Genomic DNA, 16,612 nt, shown 5'->3' with positions numbered 1-16,612 from the left:
TCTTTTGATAAAGCAAATCTAGAATGAATATACAGAGTTAACAATTTTTATAAAGTATTTATGCATGTGTGCTAAGTCATTTCAGTTGTGCCCAACTCTCTGCGACTCTATGGACTTTAACCCACCAGGCTCCTTCCTCTGTCCATGGGGATTCTCCAGGCAAGAATACTGGAGTGGGTTGCCACGCCTTTCCTCCAAGGGATCTTCTCGACCCAGGTATCGAACCCATGTCTCCTGCGGCTCCTGCACTGCAGGTGGATTCTTTGCCGCTGAGTCACCGGGAAAGCCCCTTGTACATGTATATGTGCATAGAAAATCGTCCAGATTAAATAAAAAGATAATCAACATCTATTTTCTAGTTAGTAGGTTGACAGGTATTTGCTGTCTTTCTTACAACTGCCTGTATTTTATGATTTTTTCCCAATGAGCATGTATTACTCTTAGAAAAAAATTTTGAAAGACTAAATATGTTATTAATATCATATAAAGAAAACGGCTAAAGATTCTTAGAATTGATTAGAGACACAATGACCATCTTCCATCAGACCGAGTGAGACTCGCTCTTAACACAGTGAAAGCAAGATGAAGTAAGAACTCACTCATCATCCGAGAAGACAAGCCGTAACCTCTCTCTCGGCTCATCTTCACTCTGGCTACTGGGCGATGTCTCCGATGGAACTGAAAACTTCCCTTCCACTAAGTAAGAGGTCTGGACATCAGAATACCTGCACACAAAAATTTTGTTGCAATTGTTAATAATTAAATTACACATATTTAAAATTCACACGACATAGGACTGTGTGACTATAAAATCAATCGCCAGGGGTAAAAACAGGTCCCACAGGGTTGAAAACCATCACCATACCTGAAAAGCACTGAAAACCTGTGTAGCAGCAGCAGAACATATATTTTCAACAAGAAACTCATGGAAATCGTAAAGCTAAAAGTTTTTAGAGAGTTAATCCAACCCCTCCATTCCAAAGGTAAAGATAATGCTCCATACAGAATGTTTAGGTTGGGCAGAAGATGGGAAAGAGGCTAGAGTTTTTTTTTTTTAATTAAAGATTTCTCTGTAGCATGCAAAGCCTTTTTTAAAAAAAAAATATTTATTTTAGTTGTACTGGGTCTTTGCTGCTACAGGGGCTTTGCTCTAGTTGCAGCAAGCAGGAACTACTCTCTCGTTGTGGTGCACCAGCTTCTCACTGAGGTGGCTTCTCTTGTGGAGCACAGGCTCTAAGGGCATGCAGGCTTCAGCAACTGAAGTGTGTGGACTCAGTAGTTGCAGATCTCAGGCTCTGAGCACAGGCTCAATAGTTGTGGTACACAGGCTTAGCTACTCCGTGGCATGCCAGATCTTCCTAGATCAGGGATTGAACCTGTGTCTCCTGCATTGGCAGGCATATTCTTTATCACTGAGCCACCAGGAATACCCAGAAGTTAGATTTTTAAGCCCAGACAAAGTCACACATTACACAAAATGGGTGAACTATACACATCACATTTGGGGATGTAACTCAAATCACCAGCTACCAAGGGGCTGAACTAATACAAAGCCAAAACACCATGAACAGAAAAACCACTGGTAGGTCAAACAGTCACCAGTCCTCAATTCCAAACCTACCCATCCACCACTGATAAGGTGAAGGAATAGGAAAGAGGGTTTTATCTTCTATGTTGACTTTACATAAATGGTCATCTCCCTCAGATAAAGCAAAAGCTCAAGCTTGACTGAGAAATTTCACAGAACTATCAATATATCAAAGACTTTAAGGACCTGTAAAAAAAAAAATCATCTGTTAAAACAATTCGTACCTGTTTTCAGAGCTGGATCTATTTCTAGCAAGTGTGGAAACAGCAACAGGCAAGCCAAGATTTGAAGAAAGAGTGACATTTTCCAGAATCCCACTATTACCAAGTAATGAACTGGTTAAAAAGCTTGGAAATGACTCCTCGGCTATACCTCGAAAATCTTCCATCTCACTGCAACAATAAAAGTATTCTTATATATCAAATATTACTATAAAAGTTTTCAAATGATTAAGAAGTCTCATAAATCTTAGAAAACTGATAAAATTCTTTTTTTGGAACAGCACTAAGGGGATACTATAGCTGAGAATATAAACCTCAAACTATGTTCTTACAATTAACAAAACAATGAGATACAACAGCTTAATTACTCTTGAATTTTGAATTTACTAATAAAGAATCAAAGAAGACATGACATCAATGGCACATACAGATGATTTCAGGACATTACTTAAAAGTATACCAGTTGAATACATATCCTAACACGGAACAGAAAAAACAGAACTAGCAAAATCTAGCCCCTGAATTCAGAGATTAAGGATGAGTAAACGGTTTAAAAAGTGAGTCTCTCCAAAGAAAAATGTTCAAGTTTATAAAGTATATCTGGCACATGGACAAGACAGAAACGGTAAAAGTGGCACACAAAGGCTAGGTCTGGGGAACCCTGGCACACCCTGTACTGATGGAGAACCTCCACTGCACGCTGGCCACGGGCTCCATGGATCTTGACCGCAGTACTCAGGAGATGTCACTTAATTTCAAAAATATTTCAGAGTGCTTCTCATGTAAGGGTTGTGAAGAAAATAATTAAATCAGGAAAAACAAAATGAGAGGATACTGGCCTTATACTTTGAGGAATGAGAAGGACTTTCATAGGCAAAGTATGAAATAAGGGAGCTTTTAAAAAAGACAAACATAAGCAGTGGTGGGAGAGATTTAAGATTTATTGCATACCCACTACCTTAACTCACTTATCCTCAATTTACTAAAAAAACAAACTCAGAGACTAAACTAGCTAAATTTATCTAAGGTTGTGCAATTAGTAAGATTCATGCCCAGGACTAATTCCAAACTGTTCTAAACACTAAGTGTATGGTGACCATAAGAGATGCTCCACTGTATTCAGGCAACAGGTAAGCAAAACCATGGAGCAGGTTCCATAAGTCTTAAATGGTGTATTAGGAAGTCTGGCCTAATCCCATCAGCTGAAAGGAGAGGAAGAAAGAGGGCTTAGAGCCTGGAAGGATATTCTAAGCACTGCCACTACTGGTAAGATGGATAAAATGCAGGACTGTGCTAGGTTCAGTGACAAATCACTCATCTGTGAGTTTAGGTATTACAGACTAATCCAATTACTCAACAAAGTAGGAAAAGTCTTAAGATCAGTAGAAACCTACTAAACTTACCTGAGCATAGATGAAGTTATCCACACTCCTGGCAGAAGCCCACCCCTCCCACTCCAACACCAGTCTCTCCTCCTCAACACTGTCCCATCTCTTGGTGCAGTGCCCCCACACAAAGAAGCCTTCCTCAACCTCAGCCCAGCTATCCCCTGGAGCTACCACCACCTCTGTCCATGCTCCCTCTGCCTCTCAGACCTCCAGCAGGAGTCACTATTGTCCACCCGGCTCCAGTCCTCACTGGAGCCCACTCCCAGTTGGCTTTCATCCCAGGGCCTCACCAAACACTTGTCAACATCACCAATAACCTCTCTGTTGCCTACCCCATGATCCCACGGTCAAGTTTCAGTCCTAGTCTTGGAACTGACAGAATGAAATTCACGCTCCTTCCTCACAGAAATACTTTTTTCACCTGGCTTCCAAAGCACCTCTGTCTGACCCCCACATTCACCAGGGGCTGCTTCACCTCCTTGCTGGGGCCCTCTTCCTCTCCTGGACCTGCACACAGCAAGGCTCCAGGGCTGGCTCCAGGTTCCCCTATCTATCCAGCCTCACTAGATGACTGCCCTCACTTTGGAAGTTTTATATACCAGCCTGGGCCCCTCCCTTGAGCCTCAGATATTCAACTACCTACCTGACATTTTCACATGGATATCCAACAGGCACCTGAAACTTCAACCTTGACTCCACTTCATGGCAACCCCCTCAAGAAAAACCGCTCTTCAATCCTCCCCACAGAGAAAATGACAACTCCGTTCTCCCACTGCTCAGACCAAACCTTCAGGGCCCATGTCCCCACCAACCAGTACAGTCAGGCACGGCATGCCTGTTTCCTGGCACTGCTTACTCTTCTCTTTACAGTTCACCCGTTTAACTACCCTCTCCCACACCAGAATGTGAGCGCCATGAGGGCAGAGACTGGGCCTGTGTCACAGTGAATTCCTATCTAAAGCAGTCCCCTACAAAGTAGACCCTCAATAAATCTGCTGAAGAAAGGAAGGTTTTCAAACTGAGTTAATACAAGCAAATTCATCACCACCTATCGCGTAAGCACCCACCACATCTCAGATCATGCCCCAGTGTTTTCCTCTCTTTGACAGGTCTAATTCCTCTTCTTGATTCCTATAAAGACGTTCAAACTCTCCCACATTAGGATGCAGGAAGTGGAAAACCTGTCCCATCCTTCCTCTGCACGTTACCCATCCCCACCCCACCCCACACACAGCCAAACATCTCATCTGACAGCCTCCCCTTCCATGTTAGGGACACCCAGGACCCTGACCTCAGCTACATAATGCAGTGCACACCTTATACAGACGAATCTCAAACTCAAATGCCTTCAATGACACACACTGTCAGACGACAGGCCTCTAAGAAGAGAGATCAACTAGAAACCAGACTCCACTTGAACCAATTTAAATGCAGTGAAAACACCACAGGCAATCAAAACACACTTGTGAATCTTATTTTTGAGGAAAACACAGGGCTTGTCTAAAACAAACCCAGAATCACTCTCCATCTTTCTGACTCTGCTACAACCACTCTACCCAACAGAAAGGCCTCCTGACCAGTCTCAACGCTTCAGTTCTCACCACCCTACAATTAATCTTCTGCACGGCAATCAAAAGGACCATCAAACATAAGCCAGGTACCATACCCTTCCTGAAAACTTCAATGAACCACCTCATCTTCCACATGTCCCAGCCTCCTGCACCTGTTACTGTAACACCCAAGCACATCCCTGCCCTGGAGCCTAGAATATTCCTTGAGATGTCTGCACAGCTAGCTCCTTCCCAACATTCACCTCAATTCAAATGTCACTTTATAAAAGAGGCGATCCCTTATCATTAAGTGAAACCTAGCCCCATAGTCCATCACAGTCATTTTATTTTCTGCTAGACTGATGACTGCCTTTTTGTATTTGTCTGTCTTCTTCCACTAAAAAGATTTCTTTCTACTAAGAGCAGAAGCCTTGCCTATCCATCCATCACACTTTAAAATCCTGACCAAGTCATCCAGGTAGGCTCCTCAAATCTAGTCTTGTAGCTACTAAGTTACGCATTTACAAACATATTTAACACTTCAAAATATACATTAACTCTTTAAGAGTGATCTCAGCTTAGAAGGAAACAAATCCAAGAAAATTGAAATATTAAGCAAAGGTCATTCATACAACAATCACTATTAAACAGAAACCGTGAAAGACAACTTTGTTTGGCTGCATGAAGCAAAACAACAGTAAATAAGGTGGTTGCCCTCAGGAAGCTAACAATCCACTCGGATACAGTATTAAGTGTAGAAGAGCTTTGCTGCAGGTGCAAGAGTAACACCATCCAAGGGAAGATTCCTCCAGATGTAATCTAATGCCCAGTCTCTCTTTTCCAGAACAGGATTACACTTATTCTAACCCATCCTAAAGCTTTCCTAGAAGAGAAGATCTCCTAATTTCCATCTGTACTGCATTACCAAGCCTCCGTCTCACCTTAAACCAAATCAGTAGGATGTTGTCTTTCCTTTCACTACATTTGAACTAACCAGCCACCTTGGAGATTTCTCTGGATATTTCCCTAAAGCAATAACTTCAAAACTTCTTGCTCGAGTTTACTAATACTTAATTGCTTTCAAGCCTAGATACATACAATATCACGGCCTGCAGCTGTGGACCAGAAATCTACGGGCAAAAAAATATCAGCTGTGGGGAAAAAGCAACGTCAAACTTCCCCAAAGTTCTAAGATACTCTTTATCATTAGATAGGTACTTTAGCATAGCAGTTTTCAAAGCTTACCTTAAAGTCTGCCCTAAAAACTGAAGTCCGGAGAAAAAGTTGATCTTGGAACAGGAAAAGCTCCAGTCAAGTGACCTCAAAATGCTAACAGCGAGTGAAAACACAGTCATAAAAAGAGCTGTCCTCCAGGCGACTGCCTCGAAAGGGACCTCATGCTTCGGGGAACAAAGTCTGCCGTCGGGAGAAAACAAAAGTAGAGCTACCTCAAACACTGTCTCTCTTCCCGTTTTTTCCGTGAAACGACTCGCACGAAGCCAGGAGCCACTGGGACACGGCCTCACCCGCTGGACCGCAGCGCGTCACCCGCGCCTGGCCCGGCCAGTGAGCGGGGGCCGTCGTGTGGGGAGAGGGGGGCGGGACCAGGCCCCGAACAAGATAACCTCGTTCCGGAGGCCCCACTCTTACGGCAGCCCGAATCGCCCTCCCCGACCAACTACCCCTCACCAAGCGCGCGACGCCAGACGCTGCAGCCCAGCCGGCTGAAGGTCCGCTGAGGAACCGGTCAGGCGTCCGTGGTGGGGTTGGGGCGGGGGGGGGGGGGGGGGGGTGTCCCGACAGCGCGCGTGCGCGCGTCCCCTCACGGTTTCCCGGCCGTACCGCGCGCCCCTCCGATTTACGTCGGTTCGCGGCACGGGCCGAGGGGCGGGGACTCCGAGCCGGCTTTGGATTGGGTGGCGCGAAGGGGCGAGCCCGCTGATTCGCTGAGGGTGAGCGTCCGGATTTGAAGCGGGAAGCCGCGGCCGGCGCAAGGGCGCGGCGCCTGCTTTACCTGTAGCCAGAGGCGGCACTGTGCGCAAAGACCTACTTCGGGTGGACAGGACAACTGACACACCCCCGAGTTCGGGTCGGAAGTGTTGGCATTGTCCCTACGGGAGCAGACACTGACGTGTGTGGCCACCTGCCTCACGTTTACACCTAGAGCGCTCCCGTTAGAAGTCTTATCATGGGCGCGCGCTACACTGAGTCTCCTGTGTGGGGCAGTAAGGTTGGTCCCAGGTGGAGAGGGACAAGATGAGACGGTCGGTCCTTAATTGCCTTCCTCCGTCTCCGTCCTCCTTAGGTCACGAATCCCATCACCAAAGCCTGCTCAGCATAAGGCCCTATTTTACAGAAACCACTCCTTTCACTTTCCTTTATCCCAGGATTTATTGCATACAGTTCCTCTAACAAATTTAACTCCTTAACTTTATCCATTCAACGGTTGTTGAATGCTGACAGGCACAGCACACTTCGGACTTTAACAGGCTCTACTCCTAGTTTTAGCCTGGTGGGAAAAAGACATCCTCTTACAACTTGACCTTCTACCTCCTCTAAAGTACTGCTCAGTGACCCTCCATGGATGCCCTTTTCACTTTTTTGTCTCTACCTTTGGAAACGCTGTTATCTCTCTGTGCAGAGAATAAAACACCCACCCTTCCTTCTGTTTATCACACAAAGACCACTCTCTCTCCTATACTTAATTGCCTCCTTGCACACCTTATTTGTCACTCATCCCATGTTTTCTGGCTTGGCCCTGAACACTACTTGCACACTTGTTTTAATTAATCAGGACTGGCCTGTCAAATTCAGCGACGTCTCCACAGTTCTCTTGCCATCTCCTTGAAACCTATCCTCGGCATTCAACTACCCCTAATTCTACCTGTGTCCACAATGAACAAAGTTTAAATGGAGAAAAATCTCAAGAGTTTCTCAATCTTGGAAAAATAAACCAAAGACTTAGCTCTAAGAGCTGAAAAGATGCTACCTGAGAGTAAAAAGCAACCCTTTGTCTACACCACACACTAGCAGTGAACTGCTGGACTGTGTCCATGTGACAGACTGTCACCCACCCTGAATCCCTCAGACCCAACTCACTGTCCTTCCATCATAAAGATTAAGTGACCAGAGCTCTCCCCCATGCCACCGAGCAACCTGACCGTAACAAAGAACTATACTCAAAGTATGTACAGGAAAAGAGCCCAGACTCTGATGCCAAACGGCCTAAATCTCAGTGCTCTCACTTCCTAGCTGTGCAGCCTGCATGTGGCCTCATCTGTAAAATGGGGATCATCAGCGCACTTGCCTCAGAGGACTGCTGTGAGGATCAAGTCACTTAACGTGCACCCAGAAGAGCACTGGCACATGGAAAGCACTCAGGCAACATTAGCTGTTATCTGACCAGCTGAAAGGGAAGAGTAGACCCCCCATTGAATTTCAAAGCTGTAATTCCAGGTAGAGCTTGAAGCAGCCCCACGGCAGGGATTCAGTTAAGGTGGATGTCTCACACCCCCTTTACCAACTGCACCTCAACACCAAGATCCAGCACCTTCTAGAGTGTGAACACAAGGTATGTGTGCAGATTCATCTCCCACTAGCTCCCCAAATGCACCTTATTCTTTCAGTGGATTAACACTTAATCCTCTTGCCTCTTCTATTTGGGCCATCACCCTGGACTCCACCCTCCTCCACTTTAAGTATTCCAACCTGTCAAAATCCCACATCCCTTCCAAATCCTGCTGACTCACATAAATCCCTTTCTTTAATGCCTCCTGTACCATTCAACCTTTACTGTGAAGCTAAATCTTTATTAGTTTGTAAATTCTGTAAATGCCTTCTCCCACTAGAATGAATGTGTACAGACTACCTCTTTTTTTACATATCCCAAAGTGTTGGCACAGTGTCTTGCACACAGAAGATGCCCGATATTCACTAAATTACCCCAGACTGCTTCCCTGGTGGCTCAGATGGTAAAGAATCCACCTTCAATGCAGGAAACCTGGGTTCAATCCCAGGGTCAGGAAGAGCCCCTGGAGAAGGGAATGGCAACCCACTCCAGCATTCATGCCTAGAGAATCACTTGGAGAGAGGAGCCTGGGAGGCCCAGTCCATGGGTCGCAAAGAGTTGGACACGACTGAGCAACTAACACTTTTAATGTTTCACCCCAGATACCTCTATAATGATTGAAATCTAACTTGAATTCTTAATTCTGAGTTAGATCCAGACTTAAAGTGAGACCTCTTGCTTTGAACTAAGTAAGTCGATTAGTCTAAAGTAAGTCCTTTAACAGAAGGAAGACTTCACCTTAAATTAAAGCATAATGGACCTTATTTATCCTTGCATGTGAAAAAGCTCTTGGGGTTTAAGAGGAGAGTGTCTATTGATAGGAAAGTGTCTTAGAAAATTAGATTTTAAGTTATACATTTATAACAGCTCTACCATCAATGTGTGATTAGCTGACAGGCACATGAAATGCTGTTCAAATAGTCTAAGTAGACATCTGTTGGATCTAGATGTTAGTTTACATACTAACTTTCTACCTTCTAAATTAATGCCATGATCATCCCTCAGTTTCTGATTGTTGGGATTTTTTTTAGCAATGTGATATTTTAGGAGATATAAGCTTTACAAACCATCAAATAGAATACATTCTATTTTTATAAGGCAACAGATTCATATATTTAAAAATATATTTTATTAAATAATCTACTTGGAGAATAATTACAAAAGCTTTAAACAGTAATTCCAAGTAGTGAAAGGCAGTTTTCTTTAAAAGAAAAAAAAAGACCAGTCTTATTATGTTTTGCTGCTTTATACACAGGAATGATTTATTTTACAAACTAGTCAGTTGCAACATTACCCTAAAAAATCAAAAACAGTTTTTAATATGTCTCAAAGGCAAGATGAACTTTATGATATGCTTTCACATTAACCAGTATGACAAACCATAAGAAACTTAACACCATAACAGTTCAAAATAAAATGTACAGAACAGGCACTTTGAAGTCAACCATTTGTGTGTAACTCACAGTTAATGTTGTGTGTACACGTCTCATTATTTCATCAAAGGTTATCAACCAATGAAACAAATATTCCTTTGATGCAAAAGCACAAACACATTTAGGTTCCAAACACCATGTTTTGGTTGTAATACATGCAAGACACGCCCTAAATTAGAAACATCTTCTGAAAGAAAAACAAAAAGCCAGGAATGAAAGCATTTACAAGCACTTGAATAAGGCCTTTAAGTGTTATATCAGTGTTTTTTAAACCCCTTCATTCTCAGGTAAGGGATTAAGAGGCCGAGAGAGAGATCGTCTGCGAGGGTGAGGATACTGGAGACTGGCAGTGTCAGCATCGCAAGAGTGCTCTACCAGAGGAGGAGGAGGAGGAGGAAGGAGCTGGGCATAACTGGACCATCTCGATCCAGCCCGTGGGGAATCCAGAGGGGGAAAGAAATACCTGAAACAATGAAGACAGGAACAAAACACCAAAACAAAACAAAAACAACAGAGAGAAAAAAAAAAAAAAAAACAGAAGAAAAAGAGAAAAGTAGTAAATACAAAGAGAACCAAAGAGGGGAAAACACATGCTAGAAAAAAAAGCTTTAGTATATTCATGCCAAAACTAACAGAACATAACAGCAAAATCAAGACCCTTACTCAAATCAGGCTTGCTTAAGCCAAGTATAGAAACTTGAAAAAAGAAATAGAATCTGTTTAACTTAAAATGTTCAAAAAAAATCTTCAGTATGAATGTTACAAAAGAAGACATTAATTATATAATTTAAAACATTTTCTAATCTCTCAGAAACAAACTGATGCTATCCTGAAATTTACATATCACATAAGCTTTTCTTTAAGCAAGGCTTCCCCTGTAGCAACAGCAGTTTTAGTGCACACATGACTCTCAGGACCAATTCAGGTAGACGTTCACATGGTATGCCCAGCTACTGCAACATACTTTCCAAGAAACACAGTCTTTGAACACACTTAGTTGTTTTTCTGCAAAAACCTTTGATTAGTACAAAATGTTGATAAATAAAAGGGCTCAAAAATATGTTCTACTGTTAGCCTACTATAACTTACCCGTAATACTTTAGCATTTTCTCAAAAAAAGATTTATAGCTCTGTCATCAGAGGATATGAACTAAATGAAGCAGCCAACAAAATTAAGAAAATCCTGGGACGTGGAACCTGGAGGTTTAACATGCATGCACAATTTCAGCAAAGCTTTATCTGCTTCTTATAATATATTTCCAAATTTTGACTTGAAGGAAACCTTAAGCCATGAAATCACACCATAAAAATATACAAGCACATATTAGAAATATTTACCTCTTTAGTGAATATAAACTGAAAACTTACAACAATGTTTTCATTTTACTACCAAAATATAAATGAAGCAATACCAAATGTTGTCTGGCTACAAACTGTACAGTCAAGTTACTGTCACTACTATTTCTCTCACTCTTTCACTAATAATACTTTAAACATTTCAAAGAAATAACAGAGTTATACTGAATAGTATCATGTATAAACCAATTCTACAAAAAGTAAACAAATTAGCACTCAAAACAATCTTTATGAAAAATACTTATTCAATCCTCAAATTGAAATTATAAATATTCATTTTAGCCTACTGTTTTAGAAAATAAAAGACAGAAGTCTATATACATTCTCCAGATGGAATAGTGATATTTTCCCTCCTCCCAACTACTGAGGATGGTAACAATCTTAAATGTTAAAACCCGTGAGTTTCAGAAACATTTCAAAAAATTGTTTTGGTGACAGTGTCTCAACAAAAAGCCTCTCCATTTATATTTCAAAAATTTTAAATAAGTGTCAATAAACTGGCTAGTACAAAAAAAATGATATACACTGTATTTTTAAAGGCCTTTTGGATTGCGTTTAGTAGTAAGCAGGCTGCTGGTGTATCTTGGGAGAGGTCAAACGGCGCTGGGGAAGGGGAAAAGGAGCTCGCTTTCCATTCCTGTGTGCATGCAACAAGCAGCAAAACAGCAAAGTTACTCCAGTTAGCTGGTACTCAGCTGTGCTTTCTGTTAAAGGACATAATACAAATGGAGAAGGGAAAATGCATCACAGATCTAACACACATGGTTATTGGCACAATAAGAACACAGATCAAAACTTCAAAGCTCTTTACAAAAAAAATATGCAGTACAGGCAGCAACCAAACACTAGATTTTTTTTTTAAAAAAAGAATTAACACTAGTATCTTCTGCTTCATGAAATAATCTTTGGTACCTGAAGTTGTTTTTATACAAATACTTAAAAATCAAAAAGCAGGACTTCTTTATAAAAATATAATAATATAAAAATAGGAAATTTAAAATACAATTCTCTTAAATTGACAAAAGAACCATTACAGTATAGTTTGTTAAGGCTGTGCTTTAAATTTTCCTTAATAATATTCCAAATTATTCACAAAGACATGTTAAAATAATTTTACCTTACAAATTCATATTTGAAATTTGAATATGAAAACAAAGGATGACTCTAATGACATCAAACATGCTTTGCGAAGCTAAAATGTACTAAAAATTCTAAAAATCAATTCAATTTACCATTTCCTCTTACAATCTACATGAAAGTTTTAAACACACACACAAAAAAACACTTAACTCACTCTTCTACAAAGCCTTAGTTCATGTGTTTTATATACAATTTTAGTTTAACCTGACTCAAAGGCTACCCTCCCAGCACTAATGACACTGACTCCTCTGGATTACAAGCCCCAGCGCTGTCCCACACTTCCTCTTCATCTCGCTACTTCCCAGTTACAGATGTCCCTGGTAGACCACTAAGGATCACAATATCATAACCTACCTGTAAATATTATGACCAAGTAATAAACCAAACACAGAGATACTAAAGTGCTTTCTCTTCTAGTGTCACAATTATGTGCGAATTTCTTGATTCAATCTAAAAACCCACAAAATAACACACCTTCAGTACAGCTACCTGAATGATTTAAAAAGAAGATAATTGCTAGTTTTCTCACAAAACAGCCTACCTGCCAGCGGAAGATCCATTTAGTGAATTCTGAAGACTTGGGATATTTGAACCTACGGACGGATTTGAGTTTCCCTGCTGAGAACTCCCATTGACAGGGCTCCCATTACCTTTCAGAATGCCAGTACACTTCCAGTTGTCCATATAGTTAGCTGGAAGGAAAGTGGTCAACACATCAACATGACTAACAACTATGTTTCAGTGCACAAATCTACAATTAAAGAAATAAGAGAGACCTATGGGCTATGCATCTCTTAGGATTAATGGCAAAGACATTTTTTAAATGAAACATTAAATATTTAATGAAACATTAAATATTAGATATTTAATAAAATATCTCAATTTTAACAATTATTTTTTGAAGTTTTTTAAAGAATTACTAATTTAAAAAACAAAACTTTCACCACTCCTTTCCTTACAAGATACATATTGACAGATGTAAGCTACTACATTATCACCAAAATAAATTCTGTCTTCATTACAATGAATTCCAGGTATGATGTGTGGGTAACAAAGTCACATTCTCAGTTAAGCAGGTGTAAGTCACGCGAGTATCTAATGTCCCCATGGATGTAGGTAACAGAACCTCTGGGGTCTGAGTGGCTTATCCAGCTTGGCCAAATGGTTTGGATGTAAAACTGGTCACTAAAGACACCGAGCCCAGGAAATCCAAGTAGGGAGCCTGCTGGGTGGAGTGGGGCTGTCCTGACTAAAGTCCAGAGGTAGACAGGGCAACAGAGACCCTGAGGCCTGGCTGATTCTACCACAGCCAAAAGCTGACCCCGGGAGACTCAGTCAAACTGCATTTTGGGAACGGCCACTTCTCAGGGGAAGGGAACTGGGCTGTAATCACATCCTCAGAAAGGGATGCTGCCAACTAGAGTGGTGCACAGACTATGGCACCCTTGCCCAGTGGATAAACATCCATGGAGAAGAGCAGACCACAACACCCACAGTGTCAAATGTCCACAGCGCCTTCTCTCTGCTTGGCATTTGTAAAACTTTTAGAATCAGTGGCCTCAAGATTCTCTAACTTTTGGGAGCTGTAGAGAAGTGAGGAAGACCCTAAATTTTCTTCGAAGTGCTAATTGGCTAAAGCAGTTGTTCAATCAAGAGGTGACTGTATCCTGAGTCTGTAGAGAACTCATACAAGTTATGCCCATAGCAAATGGTATCTTTGGAGGTAATGTATATTCTGTCACAATTAGTTCTACTTTATTCCACATGGAAATGTAATTTAATTAGTCAATCACTGCTATGAACTAGGTAAAATGATAGAGATTCAAAACAATATGAGACATTAATTTAAAAGTAACCATAGACATTTTTTTCAAAATATTTCAGAGTTTACATTTCTAAGGGAAAATTCTAAAGTATCAACATACAGCAACAATTCTTCCACTGAACTATTACCTTTCCACAACCTCACACAGCCATCGTCTCCTGAAGATGCCAGCACTGTTCCTGTTATATTCCAACTCACTCGCCAGACCTGAGAATTATGATTATCAAACTGAGCCACGATATGGATTTCAAATTTTGTTGGCCCACCAGAGGAAGTAAGTTCTTTCCTGTTAATAAAAAAAAAAATTCCTAAGGAATTCTGAGTATGGACACACACATACACTCATACACTCTCATTGTTCTAAATAATAACAATGGTCTCACATACATGCCACCAGAAGGTCATATCCATATCCACCCCCGACCTCTGTAACAGCTTACTGAGAGCTGGGCCAAGTCACTTTCATTTGACTCCCCAGTACCTGGCATGATCCTACCGCATAAAAGATACTCAGCGACTAAAGAGGATTTTATTCCCCACAAAATGCTGAAGAATAAGAGAGATGAAAATGATTACTTTTTAAAAAGAAAAGTAGTAGGAAGAATAAGAAAAGGGAAGAAAGAAGGGAAAAAAAGAAAAAAAACTGAGGTTCAGAATTCCAAAATTAAAGCTAAATAGGTTATTCACAAGAATGTCTCAGCGCTAATTTTCCCTAAGTAGACTGCCACCTCTCATTCCTTCAAACATGTATAGCGTCCAATTATATTCAGAGGATCTAATTCATTTTTAGTATCTGCCTAAATAAAACACAACTAAGAAAACATATCTCTCTCTTTACTCAATTCCCCATTCCCTAAAGTCATATATTTATAGATAAAATGTTCATTAATCTATTATTCAGATCATTCTTGCGTCTACACTTTCCTCCACAAATGCATATAAGCAAAAGGTAAGAGAATTTTCAAAGTAGTTGTTTCAAAAACTCACCTCACAGGCTTTAATGTAAAAATTCTCACGTCTTTGGTTGCTATGGCAAGAATGTGGAAAGATCGTCCCAAGTTTGGAGCAAAAGCGATATCATGGACAGGGTCTGTGACAGTCAGGAGAGTTTCAGCTTTTGCATATTTCCTAATGAAAAAACAATTCACCTTAAAATTATCATAAATGAAAATTTTTAAAAGCCACATGTCTAGGTATCTCCATTATTCCATCTTGCTCATATGTAGTAGTATTCACCTCTGCTGTATGCATTACGTCACAGCACCAACCTCCAGGAACTGAGACTGTGACCTAAGGAAAGGGGCGTTTGCAGATATGATTAAGGATCTCAGGGTGACAGAGAACAGACATTAGAGGAGAAGCCATGTTAAGACCAGGCAGAGACTATAGTTATGCTGCTCAGCCAAGGAACTCCTGGAGCCTCCAAAAGCTGGAAGAGACAAGGAAAGAGTATGAAGGCAGCAAGCCTTGACAATACCTTGATCTCAGATTTCCAGCCTCCAGAAGTATGAGAATAAACTTCTGATTTAAGCCACCAATTTGTAGTAATTTGTTTCGGGAGCCCTAGGAAAGTAATATAACCTCCCAGGTTTCTTCCTTCAATTTTCTTAAGTTTAGCTTCAAACAGAGTTTACGAAAAATTAGAATGAGATCTTGCTTTGTTAGCTATTAATGTCTTTTTTAAGATAAAGGATACCTGAATTTCCTAAGATTTGAGTGTAAAGAAAAAAGTTGAGCCAATAACAGGAAGAACTGAATTTTTTTAAGTGATGATAAAGAAAACTATACCAGAGCTACCCTGGTGGCTAAGTCTTAAAAAATCCGCATGCCAATGCAGGATACAGGGGTTGAACCTCTGATCCAGGAAAAGTCTCACATGCCACGGAACAACTGAGGCCCATGCATCACAACTACTGAGCCTGTGCTCTAGAGCCTGAGAGCCGCAACTACAGAAGCCTGCTTACCCTACAGCTCGGGACTCTGCAAAAAGAGAAAAGCTACTGCAATGAGAAGTCCACTCACTGCAACTAGACAGTACCCCCCACTTGTTGCAACTAGAGAAAAGCTTGAGCAGCAACAAAGACCCAGCACAACCAAAAGCAATAAATAAATAAATAAAATTAAGGAAAAAAAAATCTCTGAAAAAAGGGAAGCTATACCAAAGTCTATTTCCACATTTCAGGAAGAGTTAAACGACCATCTGATCCTGTTACCCTTCAATTCGGAAGTCTTTTAACAGCTTCAGAATACCCTTAAGATAAAGACTGGACACTAAGCAGGAGGTCTTGAAGACATAAGCCCTGCGGGTTTCCCACCATATGGTCTCCCTTTGACCCATTATGTTCCAACCACAGTGAGATTACACTGGCTCACTCTCTCCACCTAGAAAGTTGCACTGTCTCTGTCTGGCCAACTTCTACTCATTCTACCATCTTTCTTGAATCAATCTTCCAGTTTATAAAATTCATCACCATTTTGCATTTTTTTGTTTTCCATGCATGATGGTACATACTGGGAGACCAATTTTACCTTTTCCTCTACAT

General features: G+C 41.0%; 1 protein-coding gene across 15 annotated transcripts in view; it reads right to left on the bottom strand.

Moving 5' to 3' along the window:
- SEH1L (SEH1 like nucleoporin) overlaps positions 1 to 16,612 on the bottom strand; it is a 96,867-nt gene that overhangs the window by 67,460 nt on the left and 12,795 nt on the right. For 11 of the 15 annotated variants that reach the window (XR_009492660.1, XM_059880767.1, XM_059880769.1 and 8 more), the window contains 6 exons: positions 15,057 to 15,197; positions 14,198 to 14,355; positions 12,786 to 12,936; positions 5,993 to 6,163; positions 1,813 to 1,980; positions 600 to 725 (listed from right to left, as the gene is read on the bottom strand). Coding sequence is in view for 14 of the 15 variants with exons in the window: in XM_059880767.1 (XP_059736750.1) it covers positions 600 to 725; positions 1,813 to 1,980; positions 5,993 to 6,163; positions 12,786 to 12,936; positions 14,198 to 14,355; positions 15,057 to 15,197 (915 nt within the window). In the remaining variant the exon portion in view is untranslated. 15 annotated transcript variants of the gene reach the window in all.

Source organism: Bos taurus, chromosome 24, assembly GCF_002263795.3.
Source record: "Bos taurus isolate L1 Dominette 01449 registration number 42190680 breed Hereford chromosome 24, ARS-UCD2.0, whole genome shotgun sequence".
NCBI classification, from domain to species: Eukaryota; Metazoa; Chordata; class Mammalia; order Artiodactyla; family Bovidae; genus Bos; species Bos taurus.
This window is presented reverse-complemented; position numbering and strand designations above follow the sequence as displayed.